The sequence below is a fragment of the Pholis gunnellus genome (assembly GCF_910591455.1).
Source record: "Pholis gunnellus genome assembly, chromosome: 21".
NCBI lineage: Eukaryota > Metazoa > Chordata > Actinopteri > Perciformes > Pholidae > Pholis > Pholis gunnellus.
In genome coordinates this window covers 9,954,013-9,981,326 of record NC_136548.1, presented here as the reverse complement: position 1 = coordinate 9,981,326, position 27,314 = coordinate 9,954,013, and the positions used below count along the sequence as shown (strand labels likewise).

At 42.8% G+C, this 27,314-nt stretch overlaps 4 protein-coding genes across 5 annotated transcripts; 3 read left to right on the top strand and 1 right to left on the bottom strand.

Annotated features, from left to right (window-relative positions):
* Positions 1–203: 203 nt before the first annotated feature.
* Positions 204–3,821, bottom strand: pkmyt1 (protein kinase, membrane associated tyrosine/threonine 1). 2 transcript variants are annotated; one of them, XM_079183000.1, is made up of 8 exons: positions 3,613–3,821; positions 2,601–3,017; positions 2,244–2,481; positions 1,847–2,126; positions 1,637–1,743; positions 1,363–1,535; positions 1,028–1,248; positions 204–903 (listed from the first exon to the last, which is right to left on the bottom strand). In XM_079183000.1, the coding sequence occupies exons 2-8, from the start codon at positions 2,973–2,975 to the stop codon at positions 519–521; spliced, it is 1,779 nt and encodes a 592-aa protein (XP_079039126.1). In that variant the 5' UTR covers positions 2,976–3,017; positions 3,613–3,821; the 3' UTR covers positions 204–518. The 2 variants fall into 2 exon arrangements, with proteins under 2 accessions (XP_079039126.1, XP_079039127.1); XM_079183001.1 differs by lacking the exon at positions 3,613–3,821 and adding an exon at positions 3,201–3,300.
* LOC306713338 (elongin-B) lies at positions 3,811–7,321 on the top strand. The gene is made up of 4 exons (XM_079183002.1): positions 3,811–3,885; positions 4,727–4,861; positions 5,026–5,134; positions 6,308–7,321. The coding sequence occupies exons 1-4, from the start codon at positions 3,883–3,885 to the stop codon at positions 6,418–6,420; spliced, it is 360 nt and encodes a 119-aa protein (XP_079039128.1). The 5' UTR covers positions 3,811–3,882; the 3' UTR covers positions 6,421–7,321.
* A 1,568-nt stretch (positions 7,322–8,889) lies between these two features.
* On the top strand, positions 8,890–18,389 carry LOC306712754 (transforming growth factor beta-1-induced transcript 1 protein-like). Its single transcript, XM_079182165.1, has 11 exons — positions 8,890–9,030; positions 12,573–12,721; positions 12,817–12,872; positions 13,267–13,403; positions 13,500–13,581; positions 13,829–13,913; positions 15,016–15,198; positions 15,305–15,478; positions 15,585–15,666; positions 16,215–16,363; positions 17,506–18,389. The coding sequence occupies exons 1-11, from the start codon at positions 9,018–9,020 to the stop codon at positions 17,770–17,772; spliced, it is 1,377 nt and encodes a 458-aa protein (XP_079038291.1). The 5' UTR covers positions 8,890–9,017; the 3' UTR covers positions 17,773–18,389.
* Positions 18,390–19,427: 1,038 nt separating this feature from the next.
* On the top strand, positions 19,428–26,727 carry patl2 (PAT1 homolog 2). Its single transcript, XM_079183332.1, has 19 exons — positions 19,428–19,563; positions 19,912–20,065; positions 20,619–20,917; positions 21,195–21,257; positions 21,341–21,394; positions 21,480–21,644; positions 21,912–21,986; positions 22,087–22,235; positions 22,572–22,646; positions 22,971–23,094; positions 23,181–23,298; positions 23,858–23,964; positions 24,051–24,104; positions 24,181–24,323; positions 24,501–24,657; positions 25,320–25,463; positions 25,552–25,649; positions 25,745–25,885; positions 25,991–26,727. The coding sequence occupies exons 1-19, from the start codon at positions 19,540–19,542 to the stop codon at positions 26,022–26,024; spliced, it is 2,178 nt and encodes a 725-aa protein (XP_079039458.1). The 5' UTR covers positions 19,428–19,539; the 3' UTR covers positions 26,025–26,727.
* Positions 26,728–27,314: the final 587 nt, after the last annotated feature.

Sequence of the window (27,314 nt, the reverse complement as noted above, 5' to 3'; positions counted from 1 at the left end):
GAATACATCTACAGTCATTCATGCACGGATGGTCTTATAATAAGGATTTCTGATTTATATCTCATAAACTCTGACTCAGTGAAAATCAGTCCTGTCACTGATGGGGGAAATTAATCTGACACACACGTTTTTAAAGTTCCTTCAACCTAAAACATATTGCACAAGTTTAGATTGTTTCCCTCATTGTTTTATTTTCTTCTGCACCTCATGAGGTTAATGACTCAGAGTACACATAGCCGATGAGAACTTATTCAACATTACACAATGACTTGTCATTACAGCAACAGATTGCATTTACACAAACTTAAAAAGTGCTTTCAAGGTCTGATTACATGTTCAACCCTTTTCCCTAAATATATCATTTTCAAATATGCATAAAAAGAAGCTGTTGTAAGACTGTTACAATATGGCAAAAAAAACAGTTCATACAAACTAGGTACATTCAAACAGGGGGGTTCCTCTTCACTAGACATTTCAAAGTGAAAGCACATTTCCCCTAAATGTAAACAGGCTGGTACTCATGGCTGTCCCTCCAGAGTTGTATCCTCAAACAGACTGAGCAGGTTCTTTGGTTCAAAGTTGGGTCGGGGTAAGGCCTCCTCGGTTCGGACCCAGTTGCGACCCCCTCGCTGCGAGGACTTGGTGGATGATGACTGACGGCTCTGCGTGGAGTTTTCGTTCATGCGATCTGCATAAAGCTCTGCATGTATGGGGCTTGCACTGGGTGTCAGTGTGTGGCAGGAACCATTTGAGTGGATGCTGGAAGGGGTTTGCGCTAAGTTACAGGAGGACCAATCACCCAGATTTGAGTGAGTAGGTGTGTGGGCAGGACTTCGCTGACTGTGTCTCGGGGACCCGGGGAGAGGAGTGGATGTGCTTTCCACAGACAGTCTAGACTTAACCCTGTGGAATGGAGGAAATGTAAACATATAAAATAAGCAGGGAATTTGACAGAAATAACACATTTAGCTCAAAGCAGTCTTCAAATAATTCTCTATATTTTCGCTGTCGTAATACAATTCTCTACCTTTGTGAGAAGGTGGGGGAAAGCTCTGGGTCCGTGGGATCCAACAGAAACACAGCGTCATCCTCTGGGCTCCCTGAGTCAGCATGCATGGCACTGAGGGGCAGGGTTAAATCCTTGTCCCAGCTGCCCTGAGGAGGAGTGCAGGGCAGTGGCTTGGTCCAGTGAGGAAGAAAGGACAAGTGAAGGGACGACAGCAGTCTACACCCAAAGCACACTACCAACTATGGGGAAACAAAGAGCAGAAAAACACAAAAATGAAACATTCAGGGTTGATTTAAAAAGTACACTTTTATGTTTCAGGTTTACATTACATGTAGCGTCCGGCAGACACGTACCTGACAGAGGGAGACCAGTGTCAGCGTGGTCTCGGCGACCAGAAGATAGAGGCGCCTCTTCCACCTGTGTTTCCTAACAGAGGGGAGAGCAAGAAGCTCAGAGACCGTCGGCCTCTCAGACGGTTCTGGGGCGAGCATCATCCGCAGTACTGTCTGAAGCTCAGTCGAAAGCCCTGCAAACACGGACAGAAATAGAAGAAACATGAGTCGTTTCAAAAGGTAGATTGAAGATAATGGAACAATTTATGAGGACTTAAAAGGAAGTGGATCGTACCACTGGTTAACTCGGAGGGGAGGCAGCCTTGCCTGAGCTGCTGCCAGCCCTCGCCACCGTTTGGAACCTCCATGTTACAGGCAAGCTCCAGAATAGAAACACCCAAACTAAATGGAAAAAAAAAAGGAGATTTGGGCACTGATTTACAACAGATCAATCGGTTACATGTTTCACGATATGATTTAACTTTCTTATTTATGTTAGTTGTACCTGAAAACATCTGCGGCGGGTCCATACTTCCCACGGAGCAGCTCAGGGGCCATGTATCTGGGATCTCCCTCCTGGACGTCGTCTTTTACTTTCCCCGCGACGGACTCTGTGCTCTTCTCTTTGAGCTCAAACAGCAGCCCGAAGTCCCCCAGCTTAAGACGGCCAGAGTCAGTAATAAGAACGTTGGCGGGCTTAAGGTCCAGATGCACAAAACCGCGAGAGTGCAAGTGTTGCAATGCTGAGAGGAGGTCGCACAGGTAGGCCCAGGCTGCAGGCTCATCTGGAAACGAAAAGCCAAGTCAGTACGTCTGGAGCAAGAACATCATGCATTATATGGAGCAAAATGTGACCGCTAACACAACATCTGGGTAGATTGTATCGCGTCTTGCGGACACACCTGGGCCGGGAGGCTGGTTCTCAGCATGGAGCAGCAAGCTAGTGCTACACAGCTCTGTCTGGATGTACAGTCGGCCACACTCCTCCCAGGCTGCCACGAAATTCAAGATGTGAGGGTGAGGACAGAGGCGCTCGTGGTTCCTGGCTTCCCTCACACTCCGGTTCCTGTCGCTGTTGCCCCTGAAGCGGTGGGCAGAGCGCTTGACTGCATACTGACGGCCATCCTTGTTGCTTTCCACCTGGAAAAATGAAGAAAATGCTGAAGTCTTGTCTTCTTCGCAGGGATCTCTAACAACATATAATTCAATATATGTAATTACATCACTTTCATTAACATATATAGACACATTTTGCTCACCTTGTAGACCTCTCCGAAGGATCCTCTTCCCAGCAGGCCCAAATTAGTGTAGCACTGACTGAAATAGGACTGCTGTTTGCTGGGATCATATACCGAATTCGGAGGGGGAGACTTACTGAGGGAACCGGACAGGGGTGTCCAGGGGGACAGGTGCTGGGGAAACATCCGGCTCAGAGGGGGGCATCCCTTGGATGGCGGCAGTGGGGGCAGAGAATGCGAGAGCCGGGCAGGGGAAGAGCAGGATGAGTTGGACAGAGACGACGAGGAAAAGGGGAAACGGCGCTTTTTGAGGGAGAAGGACTGCTCCGCGTGGGAGAAGTGGGTCGGAAGAGGGAGAGGCACTCTGGACGCTGTAGTTTCCACCGCCACGGACATCGTGTCGGCACTTTTTCAGCTCCTTTCTTCAAAGATGGAGAGCTGAAACATTCAAGAGGAAAAAATTAAGCACAAGCAATATTGACCGATGAATGTACTGAAAATGTGCCATTTTGCACTGCTCATGCAACCTACTTTTTTTTTCTCCTTTTATGAAGTAATCTGTCACACTCAATTGCCAAAGAACCAAAGCAAATAATATTTAAATGTCCCACTAAAACTGACCAAATTGGATGTGCCGATCTGTTCAGGCACCAAACACAACTGTGTTTAAGTACCAGGAATTAGTGGAGGCTGTATTTGTCAGTCCAGCTATATACTATCATTCTCGACTGAAGATATATGAACATCCTGCTTGACTTGTTCTCGGCCAATTGTCTGATATAAGTATCGATACACTTGATCTATTGGTGGTCAGCTCGTTTGTAGAGCAGGTCTAGCCAGTAGAGAGCTATCGGGGTCAACAGGTAGAACCTGAACGTAAGGTAGCTAGGTTGAGTAAGGAACACCCTACCCAACCTAACGTTAGTCAACAACATAATGACGTAACCTCGCTAGCTAGCTAACCTACAGTTAAACAACGTACTGACAGTTCATCTTTACGTAGAGTAGAGTTAAGTAACGTAGTTACACAGACCATAATACAGTGTTAACGGCGGACGGTCTTCAAAAAACAGCGGGGCTCAGCTCGTCAGTGTCCAAATCAAACTGCAGCGTACTCCCCTCGAGCATGTCAACAACGTTACCTCGCGCCAAATTCTGAAAATGATACGCAGCGTTGCGTACTTTTCTTCCGTGAATACGGAACGCTTATCTGACTTGCGCAATTTCCGCAAGCGGTGCAGTCTGGGGTTGTGCTGCACAAACACAGGGCTGGCGCAACTGGCCAGCTAGCTGAGCACTTGAAATGGTAACTTTATTACTATTATCGGTCGGTTTTTTTAGATTGATGCCTAGATACAAACACTGAATACACGTTCAGCTCTTTGTTTAAAAGTATTAGCGCTTATACTAACAAACGATACCGACGGTAGCAGTCATGTTTATTTCCGTGTGTGTTTGCTAGCACGCTAACAATGCTAGGTTTGCTACGTTAGCTTCGCCTTCTCATCAACCGCTAGCGATGGCTATAACGAGAGTTGTATCTAGTTCGCGAGGTAACTTATCTTAGCTTGGCTAACCTTGGAAGTAATGTTAGCCAGCTAACCCAGTCAGGCCGGTCCAAACAGCCGAGCGTTTACCGTCACTGTCAGACCTACAGTACAGTGTCTAGTCATTTAACTGTCATTTAACTGTTTCACTCTCAAACCTCTCGAGGCTAATGTTGCGTTAGCTCGGAGCTAATTGCACTGTTCGCTGATTGTTGGTAACGTTAGCTTATGAATCAACGAATTGTCAGTAGTGTTACTACCCCTGTGTCCTAAAAATAACCTGCCTGACACACTAGCATATCAACCAAGACTTGAATTTCCTTTAAAAGGGTTCGCCAACTATATTAGCTTAGTCTAACGTTACATACAGTTCAGTAGTGTGTAATAAGCATGTGCCATGTGGACACTTATCACGACTTGCATGTCCTCCTGAGGAGTTTTATTGAATAAAAAGTGGTTAGAGGACCCACAGATTCCTCTAAAGATCTACTTTTTGATGCCATTCTAAACATTTTTAGCACCAATTTCAAACCCTCCTCTTCAAAATGCCTTTAACACAGATTTTAAATCATATATTTCTATCCCCCACTTTCCCTTTAGGACGTGTTCTTAATGATCCGGCGTCACAAGACCACAATCTTCACAGATGCCAAGGAGTCTACCACTGTGTATGAGCTGAAGCGTATTGTTGAAGGAATTCTGAAGAGACCACCTGAAGACCAGAGGCTGTACAAAGTGAGTTTAGGGACAAGTAGGCCAGTGATACCTAATTAAGTCCAGCCACATATCTGACGGCATCACAATTCTGTCTGGGTGATGGTAGTGGCATGTAGCTTGTCATTCCAACGGGTGACTTAAATCTCACACTCAATGTATACATTTTAACTTCTGTCCCACAGGATGACCAGTCGCTAGAGGACAGCAAAACCCTTGGAGACTGTGGATTCACCAACCAGACTGCCAGACCTCAAGCTCCAGCTACAGTTGGTCTGGCCTTCCGCGTAAATGGTACGTTATATTTATTTTGCTTCTAAGAATTGGGGATGGTTATTTTTTTTATGCCTCAGCTGTGGCCGGAGGCAATATGTTTTTTGGTTGTCCGTCTATCGGTCTAAAATCTCAGGAACACCTCGAAGGAATCAGTTTTAAGTTTGGCACAAAACGTCCACCTGCACTAACTGATAAACTGATTAGATTTAGAAATTACTCCGCTGGGCAGTAATTCTAGTTCCTCATATTTGGGTGATTTCCTGTCTTTCTGCTTCTTCCCCAACGGAACTCAGCTTTTCATGGTGGGAAATCAATCTAGAAGTCTACTTGTTCAGTTTAGTTGAATGTCAGTAATACATTTGCGTGATTGAGGACAATAATTTGCGCTTTGTGCAAGTTAATCTGCATCAAACTCATTTAGGCTCCCAAGATCTGTAATTGGGTGCTGCACAGTATGTATGTCAGTAGATTACTGTGATTATCAACTACTGTCACCCATTCATGCTCTTGCACTGAGAGAGCACACTTAGGATTATGCAGCAGTGTTCAAAAGTCCCACAGGGACGAATCCAATGCAGACAAGACAGTGATATTAATATCGCTATTTTTTATGCATTTTCAGTAAAATGCACAACGTAGGGCCACAGCGAGGTAGCTCACGTTGTAGAGCCAGCGTCCCCTGTACCCCGGCTGAGTCCTTACCACAGCGGTCTGTGTTCAAATCTGATTCTGGCCCCATGTTGTCCCCTCTCCATCCCCCTCTCCAGTCTATCTATTGAATAAAGGTGATGTGATGGTTTCTTTTCTATCACTAAGCCATGGCTATTTTGGTTTTATGGTAATTCTTCATCACAATGTACATTAAATATTTGATTTCAGCCTGAGAAGTATCTCTAGAGATTAGTTTTTAATTGAACTAAAAACGGTCTATGAATGCAGTCTGGATATGATTCACAAGAATTGTATCCCATGTGGATTTTTTCGCTGTCCAGACTTTATAAAAGTAATCGGATTCTATCGTGGATATACCAAAAATTATCTTGTGATTCTCACTAGTTCCAGAGAGGAGATACACTAGTTTGCATGTGACCAAACACTTTGATCATAAAACATTAACCACAGTAGTTATAGCCACATGCAACTCTGCTGTCGTGAGGGAGCTGATGTTTCCTTGTGTCCTCTTTCCTTCAGATGAGATGTTCGAACAGCTCCACGTCGAGGCCTTCTCCAGCCCCCCAGAACTCCCGGATGTGATGAAGCCTCAGGACTCCGGTAGCACTGCCAACGAACAGGCCGTGCAGTGATAACAGGGAGAGGAAACGAGCAATGGATGGAAGGATGGAAGTGGGTGTGTGTGGATTAACTGCAGTGGAGAAGTAGCAGGGTGGAGGATAATGTAATATAATTTCAGTTGACGGATGGGGGACATTCTAGGTAACCAAGCCTATCCACGTTACCTTCATGCTATCATCCCAGCATCTCCCCCAATTTGCTTCACAAATCATTTTTTAATTTTTTTTTTTAAACTCTTTATAGTTTCCACATCACATGCGGTTCTGCTCCTTGACTTTGCTCTTAAGCACCAACTGGCTAAAACTTCTTGAGTGAATATGTTGGTTTGGAAAGTATGATTGTGCGTGTGCTTGTGCGTGAGTTATTATAATTATTGTCATTAATATTTTGGAAAAGGTGAAAGCGTAGTTGTGTGTCACAGTGCTCTAGAAGTAACATGCATAGGTAAGGAGTCGGGCGTCTGAATCGGCAAACTGCATGAAGAAAATTCAAAACAAAGGCTTTAAAGATAAACCGTGAACTGATACTGTTTCCTTGGTGTGATTCTCCCAGTTTTGTTGTACGTTTCTGATTTGATTTCATACCAGGAAAGAAAGTCTTTATAATAATTCTGTGTAGTTTCGTGTCATCATTTTTGTTTTTTCAGTATGTTCTACTTGTCCGTTCTTTGTTGTATGTTTCATGCACTGAGACCAAAGGCGGGTACCTCTTGGACAGCAGAGGGATTTTTGTTTTGGTCAAAGGATATTCTGTCTGTGGCACACGGTATACACAGGAGGAGGGTTTACTGGCGTTAAAACTTAATCACCACATGTCCCCAACTTCAATGTGGCACCTTCCCCCCTAATCACACAAACATTGCCTGTAACTGTGAGCTTGCATAATTAAAAGTTTTTCCTGTTTTGTTTTTTACACTGCTGGCTGATTTTTGTTATTTTAAATGCAAGCTTACGTCAACATTTAAAGAAGATGACGGAATGTAAGCGGTCTGTTGAAGGGCTGTAGCTACCATAGGCCTTAATCACAGCAGACATTCTGAGTAGGGACATCGTAGGAGACACACAGGTGTAGTTAATAACACTAACGATGGCTCTGTTCTATTTGAGTGTCCAAATAAGGGGTGACAGTGAGTCAGCATGCACAGCACCAGGACCCTGAAACTGAAGCTGCTAAGTGAAATTCAGCCGTTGTGGATTTCATTATTTACACCTGTGCTTTTGTGTGACGTCTAAAAGTCTTCAGTGAAAAGGGTAACTAGTAGTTTCTGCTACTAGTTTTTATTTTATAATTACAAGTTTCACACACTGGGTTTTTACAAAGGCATTTTTTTTTTTATTTTGTGCCATGTTCGATGGAGTTTATCAATGAATATGCACAACAAACATGATCCTCCCCTCTACAGACCTCTGGGGTTCCCAAAAGTCTCAGGTCCACCGTGGCGGTTGCTTTTTGGTATTCACATTACTTGCAAATTTGTGTGGGACTTTGCACCGCCACCATGTTGTGTACTCAAATGTAGGCGTTATGTCAGAGTGTAATTCTAACATATTTATCACCTTATATTAATGTGCTCACATGGTGCACTTTCCTAAATTAAGTTATTTCAACAAATGAACTTAAACTAGCATGGCATACAGCAAAGCTGGTGAGGAATCCATTATCAGAGAGGTTAATGGGTCTCTGCAGAATCTAATGAAGCTGCCGACATCTGCCTTGTGCAGTGTGTTATCTAATTGATGGGAACTTGAGAGGCAACAAGAGCCCCAAAACAGTTTTTAGGGGATACTTTTTTTTCATGTATTTCTTAAAAGATGCTCACACCCTCACATTGATTATTTCTTACTTGGTTGTTCATACCGGCCACAAATAAATCCCCTCGTGTGTGTTATGTGTAAAAAAAAAGCACAATCTATTTATTACAGATTTACTTTTCTCTTCTTCTAAATGGTCTGATGATTACTTAGATGTAGACTAATATTTATTTTTGATCCTGTCTACGGGGCCGGTATAAAATACTATATTTAAAAGACAAAGTAGAAAAGATAAAGCCTACATGAGCATTTCCAAATACAAGCATTTACAAGCTCCTTCTTGAAGAAAAGGGGGGGCGCCGCCCATTAAGTGTTTATCCTGCTGTGAAGGACAGTAAGTGCATCGTCCAATACTTTATGTAGCAGTTTACATCGTCGCAGCGGGGCGTCGAGCCGCAGTTTGTGCAGCTCGCGTCGCCACGAAATCCTTAATTTTCTCTCCCAAATATGGACTAGGAATGTCCAGGATGACGTCGCGTGTCCGGGGAATGCGGGGTTTGTAAACCACATTTATTTAACTACGCCTTCTTCCAGTCTGAGGTCCTGGTAGGCATTAAATAGGAAGAGAGTCGTGTAGGGGAAAAAAAAGAAACGGGACGCCCTCCTCATTCTCCTCCTCCTCCTCCTCTCTTGGCGGATAACGGTGTCCAAGAAGTTATTCAGGACCGACGCACAGACAATAGCGCCGAGACTAGTCTCTGTTGCGGGCTTTGATACGCTTCCATCACTACTTATTAATGCTGTCCGCGTCCGTATTGTGTCACACGGAGAGGAAAACACTCGGCTGAAACCACACCATGGACGATTTGGGTAAGTATTGGTGCTGTTCTTCTGCTACACGTTGAGATATCTTCAGGGGATCTCTGGGAAAGGGGTGGTGTGCCCAGACCTCACAGTCTCTGGCCCAAACAGAGGAAATAAGGTTCATTCTGGCAGTCTCAGTGGAGTAGAATTTCCTTTTCTGTCCACAAGGACATGTACTGGGCTGTAATGAAAAAGGGGGATTTTATTGGCTCCCATAATATCTTAAGGTAGAGAAAAGCTATGATACATCCTGAAATATAAATATACAACTTCTATGTCAAAACATTTGTCCTCCTTATCTCATGATATTGTCCTGTTCACAGTAATTCTCTCTACAGTGTTCTCCCGCCCTCCTGAGATTTAAAAAGTATTTTATTTTGTTGCAGAATTTACCTTTTTAAGCAAACAGGCCACACATGCACACATACTCCCACAGGTACCACAAGAACTGGTACTACATTACTCCTTCTGCCCGACACTGAGTGCTTTGTGCATGCCCTGCAAATTCAATAAATTCTTTGTAAATTAGATTAAAAGGGATCCACGGCGGGCTTTCCCATCCATTCATATTAACGGGTCAGGGATGGAGATAAGCCACATAATGCTCAACAGAGTATTCCATTTTGAATACATCAAAGAGGGTTGTGGCCAGCGTCTGGGAGCGTGACTGCTTCTGTCTTTTTCTATTGATGAACATCTCAGAGGAAGATTTCTTCTCTTTTTCTCAAAACAACATTATGAGAAGCTCCCTCTTTGTGTGTCGGAAAGGCCCTGAAATAGCCCAGGGCCACGCTGCTATTTAAAAAAAAACAAAAAAAAAAGAAGCCACAGAGTTCAATGAAAAAAAAGAACGGCCCTTTTGGCCTCAGCTGCCCATTTGCTTTCTCAGGAACTTTCGTCCACTTCAGAATTAGGGGATTTACGCTTTACAAGCAAATCTGGAAGGAATGGCTAAGATGTAGCCAAGCACATCTGGGCACATCTGGATCCGATTGCACACGGGAGAGAGACCCAGAGTTACTGGGTGACTGGGTGAGCGTTAGTCAGGCGGTGGCCATGTTCGGGACGCTCTGTTTATGCTGTTGTCTAATAATGTTGCACGTTTTAGGCTTTGGATCTGGCGAGGCTTTCCTGTGAGAGAGACCACTTGTTAGAGAGGCCGTTGGCCAAGACAAACAAGTCGACAGGCCGCTCTAAATATGGTCACGATTCCCATTGAGAGAAGTTCAGCTCCTTATATGAGCAGACCGGTCTGTAAAAGTGTGTGTGTGTGTGTGTGTGTGAGAGAGAGAGAAACACACAGCAGCGAGGAGGGCCAGTAGTACATGCACAAGCTTCTCACCACATGGTCGTACCAGAAGTGTGAATCATCTGTGGCAGAGGTGACCGCCAGGATGAACTAATGCGGGTTGAGCTGGTTCTGTCCATCGTGTCACGTAACTGATCACCGAAGACGTTTAATCGGTTGATTTGCCGTTACCAAAACAAACCAACGCACAGTTAACGGGTGTTTATGGAGTGATGAGGTCTTCAGCACAGGGTTATAGTTAAAGCTTTTTAACAAGGGACAGCACCTGAAAGCTCGAACTATAACCACGGGCCTCTGCTCAGGTACCTGGTTTTAAGCCTGATTCTTTTTCTTAAAAGTGTCTACCAGTAGATCAGTGATTCACAGCCAGAGGGTACTTCTGCAATTGCTAAGATGTATATTTATTGTATGTTAATAACCGATAAAATGCCAGCTATGATAACTCAATTACACAGCCTGAGTCAGTGTTAACACTACAGCATGCAGTTGGGAGTGTGTTTACAAGCAAGCAGAGGTCAAATAGATTTAAAAAACGTGACGGATGAAATGGTTGAAGCATTCATATTGTTTTACTCCAACTGGTAGTGGTGTGCAAACCTACTAATGAGACCAAACCTAAGCATCAATAATTCAAGGTTTTGTATTTAAGACGTATGCAAACAGCATCAACTTTTTAAAGGGGCACTCCACCATAAAGATCATGTTTTACTTCTTCAAAATGCCATTATATCCTCTTATATTTATTACATTTAGCACATGTGTCTGGAATATTGTTGTCAAAGTAATTTAGCTGGTGTTACATATATGCGCACGAGCCAATTATATTGCATCACTTTAGACGTGTATTTAAAGATCATTTCTGTCCCTAATCATGTTGGATTTCCCCTTTTAATAATGTTAAATAATACCCTATTGCTCTATTTAAAATAGAAATAAACACATTTTAACATGAAGGGTGCTGATTAAGGGATGCTTCACCTCATCTGATAGGGCTGTGGGGGTGTATCATGCAAAACAGTTTTTTCCTCTTACCTGTAATGCTATTTTATCAAACTAGATTGTTTTGGTGCGAGTTGCCGAGTCCTGGTTGGCCGTAGAGATGTCTGCCTTCTCTCCAGTATAATGGGATTGTATGGCACTTCGCTTGTGGTGCACGAAGCGCCCAAAAAAGAAAATACATTTGAAAAACTCAACATCAATGTCTTATTCAAGAAATCGCGACTCAAGATAATCCACAGACCTCTGAGCAGTTTCATGTAGGAACTATGGTTCCTGTTCTTGTTTCTGGTTTTTGGTCTGTGGAAGCGATCTAGATTAATAAACAGGTAAAGGGAAAAAGTTGTGTTTTTGATTTTGGGGTGAACTGCCCCTTTAAGTCTGTGTGAACCCGGTAAAAACAGTGAAATTAAATCTAGTCAAAACAGCAGCGCCTCGTCTCAAGTACTCATGTTCAGCACACTTTCTTTTTACAAACTGTGGCCTGATGGACTTGTCAGCACTAACTGCAGCGCCTAACCCATGAGCAAGTTTCTGGACAGCTTCCACTTGCAGTGAGTGAGACCGGGGTGGAGTGGATTTAGATATCAGTTGCTAAACACTCTTCCTCCTCTGCTTCCTTTCAACGCTGGCATGTCTTGGATAAGTTTTGTGTGCGCTCTAATAACTCCGCTGTGTCGATGGATTATCTCTGGGTTGTGCAAACGTCTCGACTGTCTGGTCCTCGGACTGACTGGTGTCTGAGGACGCTCATTGTCCCTCCACGTCGTGTCTGACGTGTGGGCTGATATGCTGCTGCTGTATTATTGGTCACACAGGCTGTCTGTCTCTCCTTAGGAGTGCCTGAGCCACCTAACTACCCTCTCAGTCCGCGTATTGTTGTGTTTGGTACGTAACTGCCTGTGCATGTGTTTGCACGTTTCATTGTGTCTGCCATTTACATAACTTCATATGATCTGTCTAACATCCAGTGTGTTTTCGTCTCCTGTACTGCATGCTTTGTTTTTTTTTATCCGTTTCTTAATTCACATCTCTTTTTATTTCCCTTTAATGCTGTATAAACAAACTGATAACACTTCATAAAGACATTCATAAAGATAAAAAAGATACGTCATGGGGTCGTTGAGTGTCTTTCATTTTCATCCCAAACCATTCTGAAGCTAAATTGAATTGTAAATCTAACCAGAATTTCATCGCATTCGTGCTGTTGGATCAGTTTCTTTTCCTTAAACCTCCTTTGCAGACGCCCTCCTTGCTGATCTGGAGAACACCGGCTCTCCTCTGGCTCGGTGTCCCGTCCTGCTCACCTCTGACCCTCCACAAAATGCTGACCCTGATCCCAAAGAGTCCACCCAAACCCGGCCGCCGCCGCCCGCCTACACCCCACAGCAGGTAGACCACCAGCTACTGGGGAGGGATTCATTTCTTTTTTTTTTACTGCAGATTCTGTTTCCACTCTGATCTTTCACTTCTGGTTTGTCTCTCAGACGGTTTCCGCTGCAATGAAATCTTCGCAAAACTCCAACCCAGACAAATTATACAGGTAACGCCCTCTGTTTTACACGTTGTAATCAAGAATATATTGTTTTAAAAAGTGTAGCAAAGTGGCCATACACTGCAGATTTCTGTGAATATAAGTTCTTCAGATCTTTCATCAGAGAGGAAGTGACTCACTCTCATTTTGTTTGCATGTGAAATATCTGCCCAAAGCTAATTAGGAACCACATCAAAAATTACACATATTCGGCAAAGAGTGTGTTTTAAAGCACCGCTGTGGACAGATGAGAGTAAATACATGAGTCATTTCCGAATGGACACAGTTCAAGAGTCACCTATGAGTCATGACAAGTGACCACGAAGAAGCCAACCACATTAGTGACGGGAGGTTCCAGGATCTGTGTTAATTTGGGACACCGCCCGTTTTGCCTCTCTTACAGCACAGTGTGTAAACCGCGCTCTCCACGCACAACAGATCCTCCGCCAGCCTTCTCCTCCTCCTCGCTGCTGGGAGGAGGTCTGAGTGAACTGGACCATCTGTTACAGGAGCTAAATGCCACCCAGTTTAACATCACAGGTTAGTGTGTGTGTGTGTGTGTGTGTGTGTTTTATGTCCCCGTGCTTAACTCTGAGGTGAATCTTTTCTGATGTATGACCTTGTTTTTGTCATCAGATGAGATCCTGGCGCAGTTCCCTTCTTCTAAGAAAGATGAGAGGGACAAGATCAAGGATAAGACCACGAGCTCCTCCTCCAGGTACCAAAACTATTCAACGTAGTCAAATCTAAAGAATCGCCAGAGTTCACTGCAATTCTAGTGAATGCAAACTACTTACTGTCGAGTTTCTTGTTGAAATAGTTGCACATTAACAGCCATCAACATCAACATTTTGTCAGCAATGTCCACAAAGTCACACTCTGATAAATTGTGTGCAGTATACACGTCAAATCTGATGGAATTGTGTAATTGGGGGTGAATTCAAACAATTGTCTTTTTGTTCTAGCTCTGCGAAGCCTTCGGCAACATCAGCCACACTGGAATTGGACAAACTGATGGCTTCTCTGTCAGACTTCAGAGTCCAGAGCACAGTAAGAGTCCACGCAACAGCACGAAAAATGACCAAAATCAATTTTCTTCGAAAATGTGACCGCGAGAGCACGCTGGTGTTTTTCTTCCATCATTCCCAGCTGTTCCAGGCTTTAACACAGCTCACGCTGATTCATGGTGGGTTCATGAAGAAGTTCACTTGACTTCATAACGACTTCACTATTACTGTGCGGCCTGGCCGCAGCACATGCCTCCTGGTATAAATCAGTCACCAGATAGAGCCCGAGGATGGAAATTAGTCTCGGTGGAGATATTTTCCAGCCTCAAAAATATCTTCAGATGGTTGAAAGTCAGAGTTATAGATCTACATTTGGTATGGTACATAATCCCTTCATTCTCCTTCTTCAGTGTGTCTGTGTGCTAGCATGTGAGCAAACTTTTGTTTGGTTCCAGTGTGCAGTCCAGCTGTGAGTTATAAACAAGTGTGAGCATGAGGTTACTGGAACAGTGAGTTTTAAAAAGGAGACACTCTTTACTGTTATCAACAAGTTTGCAGTAGGTTTCAACATGTTGATACGCACCCGGTTTAACCATGGTTAAACCAATTTAATTGTATACTTTTGTTCTTGGACCACCTTTCTCTCATAAATGTGTGTATATATCTCACAAAATGCAACCTGTAATGGGGTTGAATTACATTCCCATCAGTTGAGACAACTTTCAGTGGAGGAGTTGATATTTCTGCTACTTCTACAATGTTTTTTTCCCTATACAATTGTTGAACAATGGGTTCAAATGTCACTTATCCACAGGAATGTAATGAGATACATCATCGTACACCAAAACAAGTTCAAAAGTACACAATATATTATGCTATTTTAAGCAGTGTTAGAGTGTTTTTTATCAGGATTCTTTTCAACATAAAATCCTTTGCATCCAATAAAGTTTGATAATTCTTTTCTATGGTCACTTCCTTTCCATTTCCCTCTTTCTCTTTCCCCGAACACACTACATGTTTGATCGCTGTGCCTCAGACAGCCTCATATCTGGATGTTTAAAAGCCTTACAGTCAGTCTTTTATGGCAATTCATTTCAAACCAAGGACAGATGTGCCATCCATCATTTTTCTGTCTCTTCTCCCAGCCAGCTGTGCCTGTCAATCCAGTGGTAACAGCACCACAGCAGCCCACCCCCCCACCACAGGCCTCCTCCGGCGGCTCATTGGACAGCATGCTGGGGCTGCTTCAGTCGGACCTGACCCGACAAGGAGTTCAAACATCCTCCAAAGGAAACTGTTCGGCTTGTCAAAAGCCAGTCGTAGGACAGGTGAGTTATCAGAATAAGCTTTTTCAAAAAGGTGGGACAGTTCCCGTTACTGTAATCTTCAAAGGATGGTCTTCATTAATCACGTTTCGACTGCGTCCTCTTGCAGGTGGTAACGGCTCTTGGGAAGGTTTGGCACCCAGAGCACTTTGTGTGCACTGAGTGCGAGACAGAGTTAGGCAGTCGCAACTTCTTTGAGAAGGACGGACGGCCGTACTGCGAGTCGGACTACTTCACCCTCTTCTCCCCTCACTGTGCGCAATGCAACAAGCCCATTCTGAATGTGAGGGACTCGGTTGTGTGCATGCTTCACTTACACATGATCAGCTCTAAATTGATCCCCCTACCCATCTGAAGCCATTTCACTTTTCACTCCTTTTGTCATTCAGAAAATGGTCACCGCTCTGGATAAGAACTGGCACCCAGAGTGTTTCTGCTGTGTCAAGTGCAGCCGGGCGTTTGGAGAGGAAGGTAATGGGCGGCACACACTGCATCCTGTCTGGGTTCAACACACAACTGTTAACAATGAACTTCAGCAGGGTTGCACTTACAAACAGCCCTAAAAAAACCCCGCATGACCTTCTGTTTATGGTTGTAATCTGTCCCAGAGTTTGTAATAGCTACAAATCTGTTTGCACGGGTTTGCTGTATAATCACTGCGGGCTCTGTAACATTGCTTCAAACTGCTAACCCCCTTAAAAACATTTAATTGGTATGGTTTTCAAGGGAGAATTAATGTTCTGTTGTAAAAGCATCTTTACCCTGCCAAGGATTCAGGGGAAATACTAAATCTTTGGCATGAAAATTGCCAAATTAAACGCGGAACAAGCTCTGAGGCAACAACAAAACATTCCGTCAGCCTTTAAAAACTCACATCAGTAAAACCTTAAACCAAACAGATTAACGTCCAACAGACCAGAGTCACGTTTCATACGGTGTTTTCTTTCCGAGCATCATCCAGTTAATCAAACATTTATCAAAGAGATGTCTTGAACTGAGTAAGACTGTGTCTTCTGCAGGTTTCCATGACCGTGAGGGGCAGCAGTACTGCCAGCAGTGCTTCTTGACTCTGTTTGCTTCCCGCTGTCAAGGCTGCAGCCAGCCCATCCTGGAAAACTACATCTCAGCGCTCAACTCTCTCTGGCACCCACAGTGCTTCGTATGTAGGGTGAGTGTTTGAACGCCGGGTTGCCGGGTCAATCTGTATCCTTCCAGTTTTACAAATGTGTTGAGTGTATTTACTTCCTCATTAAACATTTGCAAAGCAGATTTTTTTTTTTTTGCATTTTGAAACTAGTGTTGTTTACATCCATGTTTACTTGATAGAGGTCTTCTTCACTGCTATTGTTGGCACATTGCTGGCGTTCTTGGCGTGTGTTCCCACCACCTTTTGGTCAGTGGTCCTCATGCATTTTGCATTAGACAAACAAAACGGGGACCCAATCATAACATAAAAAAACACAGCTTTACATTTATCCTGAGGTAATGACCAATGCAGACTATTGAGGACAATTAGGTCGTCTTCTGTAATATTTATTGGAATTTGGCTGGTTTATAATGACGTAAAGAGGAGTTTACATTCTATGACTACACACATATTGCGTATGTTGAGGCTATTTAAGGCTGATTTGATTTTTTTTAGGGGGAAAAAAATACATTTTTGGAATTAGAAATATAATTAGACTCCTTCAGTCCGAATGTTGAACTGTCCTCCAAGATATTCAACCCCAAATTGCTCCAGAAGACTGTGTGAGTGTGCGTGAATGATGACATTAAATCCTGATGGGCAAGGTGGCCCCTTGTATGGCAGCCTCTACCGTCAGTGTACGCATGTGTGTGTGAATGGGTGTAAAGCACTTTGAGTGGTTGAAAGATTATAAAGGCGTTTTATAAATGCAAGTAGGGAAATTAGGCTCACAAAGGTGTTTGAACAGTCGTGTAAATGAGGAAATACAATGTGAAAGATGTCCGTCTTTCTAAAATGTTTGGGGGAAAAATGGGACATTTCTGGGAGCAACGTTTTTATATGATCCCTTGAGCAAGGCACTTAACTGACAACTGCTACGGGGAAGCTGCTCAGTGACCAACAGATCAGACTGTGTTTGTGATGATATTATGTGTGTAACTGTGTGAGCAGGGCGTTCCTGCTCTCTGTAAAAGTACCATGCAAAAAAACTAAAAATAAGTTTGGATTATGTCATGAGAAAGTTGTCATTTCACAAGGCAACTGTCTAATTACAGTGTCATGAGTCAGGTCTCTCTGCTGTGCCTGAATCTCACTGCGTCTCTCTCCCTCTCTCTCTTCTTCAGGAGTGCTACAGCCCCTTCGTCAACGGCAGCTTCTTCGAAAATGAGGGTCAGCCGCTGTGTGAGGCCCACTACCACCAGTCCCGTGGCAGCATGTGTCAGGCCTGCCAGCAGCCGATCTTGGGCCGCTGCGTCACCGCCATGGGGGCCAAATTCCACCCCCACCACCTCGTGTGTCACTTCTGCCTGAAGCCCCTGAGCAAAGGCTGCTTCAAGGAGCAGGAGAACAAGCCCTACTGCCACCCCTGCTTCATCAAACTCTTTGGTTGAGGACACAACAGGACTTTGCCTCCCCCTCCTCCTCTGGGTCGCCAAGTGAAGAAGCTGTTTGACTCTGAGTTCTCAAGTTGTTTGTTTTTTATTGTGGGAATGAGGGTGGAGCTGGTCTCTTTCTTGGTTTTAAGAATATTAGAGTTGAGAGGGCGAGTGGAATAAAAAGAGAATCATCCAACCCAATTAGTTTCAGTTTATTTCACATAAAAGTGGAATGCATTTTGACTTGCAGTGTAAAATACAACTCTAGCATTGGTTAGACGAATACAAAATGATGCCAAATGATTTTGTCATGTATGCATACTGTATTGATTCAAATTGAATATTGAAAATTGAATTCTTTTGCCAAAGGTAGAAAAGAAACAGTATATTTCGAGCAAATGTATTGTTTCAGTGAAGGACTTGTTGTGCAAAAAAATCCCCTTTAATATATTTGCTTTATATTGCAAAAAGTATAAGTGCCACTGCTATTGCATTTCTACATTGTATGCTGACTGCTATGTGCTGTATGTTTTGTGGAAGCTCTCATATGTTTAATGGCAGATATTTTGCATTATACTTTCACTATTGCTCTATGCAATTTGCCAAAAACAGTTCCAAAGAATGAAATAAAGGAGAACACAATTGTTGTGCTGTTACATGGGTGAGTGAATCAAAGGATCAACTGGGAAATGTGAGAAAATTAAACCAAGCAACTTTTCAAATCTACACATCCTTTATGTGGGAAGTAAAAGCTAAATTAATTTTAGTACTTGCATAAACATAAATGCATAAACATCTAAATAGCATATGTCAAGAGTCAGCAGACATATAACAAGTGAAGAAAGAAAAATAGGTTTAAAAAAGAAAAGTACATTAAATGAAAATGCAGAGGGGGAAGCTGGAGGTTTTCATTTATGATATTGGATTCATGACACAAAGCTAGCTACAAATTGTTTGATAACTTTATAACTTTAAGTCCAAAGAAGTTCAAATACTTCTCTGGCCTCACAAAAAATATTATTTTTTACAGTTGTGGATGAAAGTAAAAGCAATCATGCAAGCTTTAAGGTTGATTGATAAACGCAGAAGAAGAAATGTTGGTCAGCTATTAGGTAGAAATGAATTTGATGGATAGATATTCGTTAACCTTTTATAATGCATCTCATTTGTCGAGAGTGACACAGATAATTTAATTTATTTTGTTTTACGTTTTCTCCATTTGTCATTCCTGATGATTGATATTGGGTACATTATAATAGTATCAATCCATTAAACAGACCAGAAACCCTTCTTCGTCCACTTATGCATTTGTAAGAATATATCTACGAAAGGATTTTATTGTATGTGTGTCGTGTAGATTAATATGGAGCCTACAAATGTTGACGCTGCAGAAATTAAAAGAATGAAGTCTGACCACTAGATGGCAGTGTCCGCTCACTGCTTTGAGCTCGAGCGTAACTATTTTAAAATCAATGGCAGCATCCTGGAGGTGTCCAGGTTTTTGAAAAGGAAAGGAAAAGCAGACCCGATATAAACGCTTAAAAACAAATAAAAAATAAAAAATAAAAATATTCATATATCAGTAGAGTCGAGCTGACAGCTACGTGAAGCGTGTTGACGTGTGCACGTCGCCTCTGCAGCTCACAGGTGAGTTCATTTAAAACTTAATGAGCCTCCCTCGCTGTCTGACAAGAGAGAGCAGGTAACCTTGTAGGAGAAAGAAAGTCACCGTGAGTGACCCGTCGGCGTCAAGTTAAAGACAAAAACAATCCAAAATACACAATGAGTGACACAGAACAGCAAAAAGTAAGTTGGTGTTATTTGGCTGCTTATTGATGTGTGAATATTGTTGTATTGCGCGAGCTGCAGGTCTCAAATGTGGCCGTGACGTTACACAGCGTGCTAACAAGCTAATCAGGTATTTATTGCATGCTAAATATGTGCAACTATGAAGAACCGGGGTTACATAAGCGTTTTGGTCTAATGCCAGAGTGATATTACAACAATGGCTGTGAAAACCTCATCTTTTTTTATAAGTGGTTTACAGTGATTTTTTTTTTTCCTTCTTCTACACAGGAGTTACCATTTCCTGTCTTGTTTCTGCTCAGTGTCTCTTTGCCTTCTTTATAGTCATGATATATTTTGACCACACAGGAGGCTGAAAACGTGTCCCAGCCTCAGTGGCCTGAGAATGGAGAGGAGTGGAGTGATGGAGAGGATGCCGCGAATATGGACTGTGGGCTTCTGCAGGCCATGGCTGAGGATGATGAGGAGATAAACGTCTACAACGAGGAGACGTTTGGAATGGGTGTGTATGGATGTGTTACTCCTCAGACCTTTTCCATCATTTCCCAGCTGGGTCTCCAAAGTACAATATAATCATTTTTGTCCTCAGATGGGGCAACAGGTGTACTGATGACAAACTGTTTCTACACTGGACCAAAAAAAAAGTTTTGAGAGTTTTAAAGGGTCGACGTTTTGGAAAATACTTATTTACTTTCTTGCAGAGATTCATGAGCGATGGGTACCACTCATGTCTGTATGATAAACTGAGCCAGTAGCCATAGCTTAGCATAAATACTGGATGAAGGGGGAAACTGCCTTCCTGGCTCTGCAAAATCGACTCGAGTAGAGGAGTCTGGAAATTCATATTCCAGAACTTCAAAATAAAATAACTCTACTCAGTTCACTTTGTAAAGGATCACAGATAAAGACTAATTTATCAGGATTACCTAATTTTTGTTGAAGCAATTGAGATTAGCAGGTTTGTTGCCACACCTAAAATGTTTACAGTCTGCTATGCGATGCCTGCTCTGTAAATCGCATGTCATACAGTATTTCTACATGTATCTGTGTCGTAGATCTCGATGCACAAGGGACCGCAGAGGACACCAGCAGAGGTCTCCTTCAGTTTGCAGGAGAGCCGCCGCCTCCACCACCACCACCACCAACAACAACAACACCTCCACCAGACCCCAAACCACCCAAATCTCCCTGCCACAGCCCCCGCTCCCCTCCCAGACAGAGTCCACAGTATCTGCCCCGGGCTCCCCCAGGGCAGCGTGGCAGAGTAAGGTGGCAGAGAGGAGGGCTGGGCAGGGGCCAGATGTTTGAAGACCCAGCTGTGATGAGGATGGTGGAGGGGCGACCAAGCCTCAAGGTGATGTTTTGTTTTTTTACTCTTATTGCTATTCTGTTTTGCACTGCTGTCAGTATTACTTCTTATACACTTAATACCTATTGCTCTTTTGTTCATATAAGGTAATATATTTACTCTATTGTTTTTTTTCATATTTTCTTGGATCAACCTCTGGCACAAGAATTTCCTTTCGGGATTAATAGAGATCTATTTAATCTAAATTCATTGTCTGAAATGTGGGATCTGAAAGCTCCCCTCATAGCAGCTTGTCCTCAATTTTTGCAATTTTTTTTTTAAGACTCTTGACAGTGCCATAGTGGACCTTGGGAATGCCATGTACCAGAAGACCTTAGAGGATGATGTAAGCGACAACTTTTTTTGTCACACTTTGCTCATACTGCTAATGTTTCCTTTCGTTGTTTGATGTTTCTTTTTTCCCTTCAGTACCCGTCGCCCTCTTTCAGAAAGACTAGAAGAATCTCAGAATCAATACTTCAGGTAAAGATCCCTAACAACACATGTTATAATCTGTGTGACAGTGGGTTACTTTAACATACAGTTGTTATTTGATTCTGTTTTGTAGGACAGTGCTGTAGTGTGTGTGATTGATGGTCACAGAGGCGGAGGTCAACACCTGTCCTCTACCTTCCTGGATTTGCCATATCCTGTCTCTTCCTTCAGGGGCAGAAGAGGGGAACTCAGAGGATCCTACACCAGGCGACAGTTTGGCCAAATAGACCCCCCTCAGGTGGTGGATTCATTTTATAGAATAATCGTTTCTTTAAAGGAGTAGTATGAGGGTTTTTCGTTTACTTGCCACGTGTTGGATGACAACATCAATACCAGTCGTGTCTGTATGAATTGGTATGAAGCTGCAAAACTCACTAATTAGAAATAATTTGGCACTTAAGTCCCATCCAGCACAAAAGTAAATGTATTTCCTAAAATGTTGAACTCTTCCTTTAAACAAACATTGTCAGGCATTCCCTCACTGAATCTTGGCTTGTTCTTGCAGATTCATGCTTCCATGGGACCAGGTTCACCCATCTTCTCACGTCAACCGTTAACCCCACGTCAACATTACAATCAGGTTCAAATCATATCAAAGCTACTCTGGTACATTAAAGCCAATAGTAAATGTATTCACAAAGAGTTGAGTAAATCTACTCGTGACGTTATTTTGTGCTCAGACAGGGGGCTTCCTGTTTCCTACAAACCGGCCTTGCCCCTCCACTCCTCAGTCTCTGACTCCTAAGATGATGCAACTTCGCTTTGGCGCCAACTCACCGAGGCCGTCCCCCTTTTACAGCCCCTCGTCTAATCCGATGCAGCATTTCAGGTGTGTCATGATCGTGTGTAGGCCTATAGCACAGGAATGTTTGTTTTGTGTTGTGAAATATTTCTCAGCAAAGTCTTTTGAGTATCAAGTATATTTATGACATGGCAGTCTTGTTCATCCCTCATGAGTATATAAAACTCTCTTCATTGACCTGACATAGCTGTACCTTCTGGAGATAAAAGATGCAGCTCTACATTTAAACGTAGCAACTCTTGGCTGGTTTCAATACCCAACTTTCTTGATGTTAACATCCTGTGAGAGAAAACATGTCATAATGCATCATCCACGTTTTGTATGCATTGAGAAACTCTAATATGTACGTCGTCTGACCCACAGATACCCCGGTCCTGTCACCCAGCTCCACCCCCAACATAAACGACTTCTTAGTCAAAAACAACACATATTCCAAAGGTTGGTGCTACATCTCTTAAAGGAGTTGTATTTAACATTTTGTATCTAAGGATATAGAGGAGTAATATCTACCTGAACAGAGAGTGAAATCGCTCTTCCCATATGTGTAATCTGAGCTTGCTTTGTTGACAAAGCCGGGCAGGCCGTGAGTGCATGTCGTTGGCTCACAGCTGCTGCTCTGCTCTCAATCAAAATGCTCCCAATCTCTGCTCTTGACCTTTTTCTTTTTTTTTTTAAAGATTCAGAACTTTTTTTTCTTTTTCTCAGTATGTTATGAAATAGAAAACGGCTAATTATTTATAGAACAACATGACCCGTTTGTAGAAAATCCGAGGACTGGGATCCTTACTGTAACCTCATGACGGACAAAGAGAAGGAGTGGATCACCAGGCTGCAGATGATTCAGCTGCAAAGTGAGAATCCATACCACGAGGACTACTATTACCAGGTAAAAGCTTTTAAGCCAAAAACCAACCTTTGCAACATGACAAAGACAGAGCTTTTCATGGCTAGCGTATTTAAACGTTGTCATAGGAGTACTATCGGCGAATAGAAGCGAAGATGGCAGAGGAAGAGCTGGGCATCAGGAGCAAGAGGGAGCCACCCAAGCTCACCACGCCTTACATCACAAAAACTGACGTCTACGCACCAGGTTTTCTCGTCATATTTTCATGCTATTGGAACGCATTGTTTGGTATTTGATTAGCCTAGACTGGTTCCAGCCAGGCTGTAGTTTCCACTGAGTGTGTCTCCCCTTTTATTGTTTGTGTCTCTCTGAGCACATTTCTCCAACTGTCCTGCCACCACTGTGCAGAAGAGAAGATCAGAGTTGATAAAATGTCCATCGTCTCAACTTAGTCACCTTCAGTTATTGGCATGTGCTCAAAGCAATAATAATTAGCAGCTGCAAGTGCAGCTCAGTTTTGCCTCTCAGGCTGTATACAGGCTCGGTGGTGAAGGTTCTTGTTGGAGCTGTAAGCAGCATGAAAAGTTTACCTGCAAACAATATTCACGGCTAAAAAAATGTACCTCCAACTTTGTATTTACAGGTTTTAAAAAATCCTATTTTCATGTAGTTAAAATTCTCCTAAAAATACACCTTCATTTTCTTTTCTTTACTACATTCCTCTGGAACCAAACCACCAACACCTTTGTGTAAATGAGTAATGCATGTGATTCTACTCACGCTTGCAGTGCTTTTGCTCTTCCAGTGGTGCACATTGAAGGCTCCCTGGGTCAAGTTGCTGTGTCCACGTGTTACTCTCCTCGCCGGGCCATCAGTGCAGTTCATGCAGTCCAACCTCAGGGTCCACTTGAGGTGACTGTGTTCTTCAGACAATCTTTGGCATCTTGGAGGTGTTTTAAACCGCCTTCCCTGAAACTGAGACTTTCTCCACATTACAGGAACAACAAGACATCAGACAACAGCGGTTAGAGATCTTCAGCAAAATAGAGAAGGTACCTGCTGATTACTTGATTAGATGCATTTTATTTACCCTCACCAACACTCGGTCACACCTGTTCGGCCCTGCAGCTGTTCGGGGTTCTGTTGGAGGTCGAGGAGGCAGACAGGATGAAAAGTACAGTTTTGTCTGAAGCGGAAGAAACCAGATTGATTGCAAAATCCCAGCAGAAAGTGGAGCATATCTACTCCCAACTGCAACACCACAATCCCTCGTAAGTTCTGCACACCCACCACAATCAAGTGCTGCATATTGTTAAAATATTGCTTGTTGAAAAGTGTCATTTAATTTTTTTTGTGTCTAGCGTTCTTAATGAAGCTGTACTATCACAAGTAACATTTTAATGGATGTTGACTTTGAGTGAAGAATTTCCCCAAATGTTTTGATGTAGCAATTCCGGCGTGGAGTTTCTTCCTTTCCTGCTGGTCTCAAAAGGCAAAAAGCTGCTCGCCCGTCTGCTCCCGTTTCTGAAACACGACACTGCGCTGAAACTCTTGAGCATTGTGACCTCTAACCTTCCTACGCTGATGAGCAGAGATCCAGAAGAGGTAGGGGAGTGTGCTCTACGCAGCTCAGCTGAACAAAGACTGAGACGTGGTTGAATGTGCCTTTTGAACCTTTGGCTACACACGGCATTCAAAAGGTCAATTAATTTTCATGCAGCAAATAAAAGGAAATTCAAGCTGGGTGAGGTAGTTTGCTTTGCTGGACGTGGTTAAGGTGGACCTTTTTAAGGTGGACCAGCTGTGACAAGCTGGTCCTGAGGTTTATTTTCTTTTAACTGTTTCATTTATGGCATTAATCAGTCACAATTATTGACATTTAAAGGTTAAACAGCTAATCATTAACAGTTCTAATTGTGCAAGAATTCCATAATCCGCTCTCAGCATATTGTAATTCAAGTGGTAGGCACTTTTCTGGAAAAGGCCAAAAAAAAACTCACCAGAAAAACTACAAATGGAGCCCTCCTGATGCAGCTCACCTGTCCTTAGCCCCTCCCACCAGGCGATGATATTCATATACACCCTCTTCATACACTTACCTATACTAGTTGTTCTGAAAATGGAGCCAAGAGGAGGTGCATAAGTCTAGTTTTCTCTGACACTTTAATTGCAATACGCTTAAAGGTTTATATAAATGACGGCAAAAATATACTGCCTCCCCCAGTTTTTGCATGTTTTGGGTAATGTACGATTATTCTTTTCTTTAGGCCCTTCCGGTGCTCTACCCGCCCCTTCGAAATGTGATTGGAGGCCTGGCGTTCAGTCAGCTAATTGTTGTCCTCAAAAATCTGACTTCATCTGAGACTCATCTAACGACGTACGAGTCGCTCACTCTGGCATGTCAGAACAAGGTCTGTGCTTTGTTGCCCGTTGGCTTCTATTTATGCCTTCTGCATGAAACCTTTGTGACGTTTCCTCATTCATCTCTTCTCCTCTCAGTTTGGACTGTCCCTGCTGTATGCGCTCCTGTCCCAAGGAGAGAAGCTGCTGTCCTCAGGTGTCCCCTTAGAGCCCAGCATCGGTGACTTTGAGAGCTGGTGGGGATTTTAGGGCTAATATTACATGATGGGAGGGGGGGGGTGTATTTTAACATCCTTGTAAGATCTTGATTGGTGTTCCTGTTGTCTTTTAGGACGGACACAATATTCCAGGTGGCGGGGCAGCTGTCCCAGTGTTCACTGGTGGAGCCGCTCCTCCTGCCCTCAAACCTGCTCACTCTCTTCTGCCGCTACCTGGACAAGCGCACTGTGCATCAGCTGAAAAGCAACATGGAGTAAGTACTTTTTACCTGTTTGGAGTACATTTTTACGCTGTAAAAAAATAATTATATATATATATACACGTATACCCAAATATCATTACAAATATCTTTATTTAGGTCTGCAACCGGATTCGTGGCTCTTCCATCTTAAGGTGGACGTAAGCTAATGAGACGTTCAACTAATGACCCGGTTATGATGAACACAAGTTAAAGGAGCAGAGGCCCAGCCCTGACACAAACTACTCAGTGTTCATTAATAACAGAAGAATGTAATTTAGGAATGCTGTAATTATTTTTTCCCCTCCTTCCCTCACATTTTTGCACACACAAACTGTTTCCCTTTTTTATTTCCTGTATCTGATCTTTTTATGTTCCTCCCTTTGGTCTCCAGAAGGTTACGTCAGTGCAAGTTATTCGGAAATCACAAACCTGATGTTTTTTTGTTGTCATTCTTTTAACCTTCCAAAACAAGTGTTTCCATCATTTCATGAGATTGTCATATACTGAGTTGGTAACGTTTCATCAACTAGTAGATGGAGCTGATTTACTTACCGTGTCTTCTGTCTAACCCCAGTTACATTCAGGAGGTTTCACTTACTGAGATAAATGTGTTGGATCACATATTATTGACCAGGTTGAGGATTGTATAGTAATTTATGATTGTACAGCTGAACCTATATGCTCATTATAATAATATGACCATTAGGAAAGTCAGCATGGTCAATCCACATAAGCCATGCTATTATTTTTGTTTTTGTAACAAGGCATGCATTGTGTATACATACTAAATATGATGTATTTGTAATTTATTATATTCATTTGGAAACGGTAATAATTTATATTGCACCCTTGTAGAGCACTTGCAACACAAATAAAAAAAAAAATCTTTAAAATTGCTCAACAGTTTGATCAAGTCTGCCGAAAATGCATCTTAGCACGTTAGCCGTGGAGGACATGATGTGCTCCTTGTGTTTTGCTCAATCAAAAGTGATGACTCAGCAGCGGGTCTCTGTTTGCTCGTTCGTCAGGGAAACGAGCCACAAATAGTTTTTTTTCACCTTCATTTCTTCATGACTTTCCCTAATTTTAAGAGAATTACATATTAAAATGATTATTCAGAAGCCAGAAAGTGGCACACGCTAGGCTTTAATAAGGTCAGAAGAAAATACAATAAATTGGTTATTTTTACTCGTACAGTAATGGTGTCTGTGGTACCCCAAATATTTAAGTAAATGTGAACGGAACAGACAAATGAATACAAAGCTACGTAGGCAGCATCCATGCAGGCCATGGCTGAGTCATTGTCCTGTGAATTGACTCTGGCACATTAAAACGATCTCCGAAAAGAATCCGTGATCTAGATTTCATGTTTTGTTTGCTGAAGGGAGTTGAGTTTTAACTAAACCAATAAGCCTGCAAGTTCTGTGCTGGAACGCCAGTG

What these genes read in the sequence shown, in the direction of transcription:
- pkmyt1 (XM_079183000.1), bottom strand. Translation starts at nt 2,975, where the DNA reads ATGTCCGTGGCGGTGGAAACTACAGCGTCCAGAGTGCCTCTCCCTCTT. An exon ending in CCCCTCCGAGTTAACCAGTG is followed by an intron (nt 1,536 to 1,636) that starts GTACGATCCACT and finishes CCGTGTTTGCAG; the next exon opens with GGCTTTCGACTGAGCTTCAG. An exon ending in CACTGGTCTCCCTCTGTCAG is followed by an intron (nt 1,249 to 1,362) that starts GTACGTGTCTGC and finishes GTTTCCCCATAG; the next exon opens with TTGGTAGTGTGCTTTGGGTG.
- patl2 (XM_079183332.1), top strand. Translation starts at nt 19,540, where the DNA reads ATGAGTGACACAGAACAGCAAAAA. An exon ending in AACTGACGTCTACGCACCAG is followed by an intron (nt 23,299 to 23,857) that starts GTTTTCTCGTCA and finishes TTGCTCTTCCAG; the next exon opens with TGGTGCACATTGAAGGCTCC. An exon ending in AACCTCAGGGTCCACTTGAG is followed by an intron (nt 23,965 to 24,050) that starts GTGACTGTGTTC and finishes TCCACATTACAG; the next exon opens with GAACAACAAGACATCAGACA.
- LOC306713338 (XM_079183002.1), top strand. An exon ending in AAGACCAGAGGCTGTACAAA is followed by an intron (nt 4,862 to 5,025) that starts GTGAGTTTAGGG and finishes TCTGTCCCACAG; the next exon opens with GATGACCAGTCGCTAGAGGA. An exon ending in TCTGGCCTTCCGCGTAAATG is followed by an intron (nt 5,135 to 6,307) that starts GTACGTTATATT and finishes TCTTTCCTTCAG; the next exon opens with ATGAGATGTTCGAACAGCTC.
- LOC306712754 (XM_079182165.1), top strand. An exon ending in AACCCAGACAAATTATACAG is followed by an intron (nt 12,873 to 13,266) that starts GTAACGCCCTCT and finishes CCTCTCTTACAG; the next exon opens with CACAGTGTGTAAACCGCGCT. An exon ending in GCAACAAGCCCATTCTGAAT is followed by an intron (nt 15,479 to 15,584) that starts GTGAGGGACTCG and finishes TTTGTCATTCAG; the next exon opens with AAAATGGTCACCGCTCTGGA.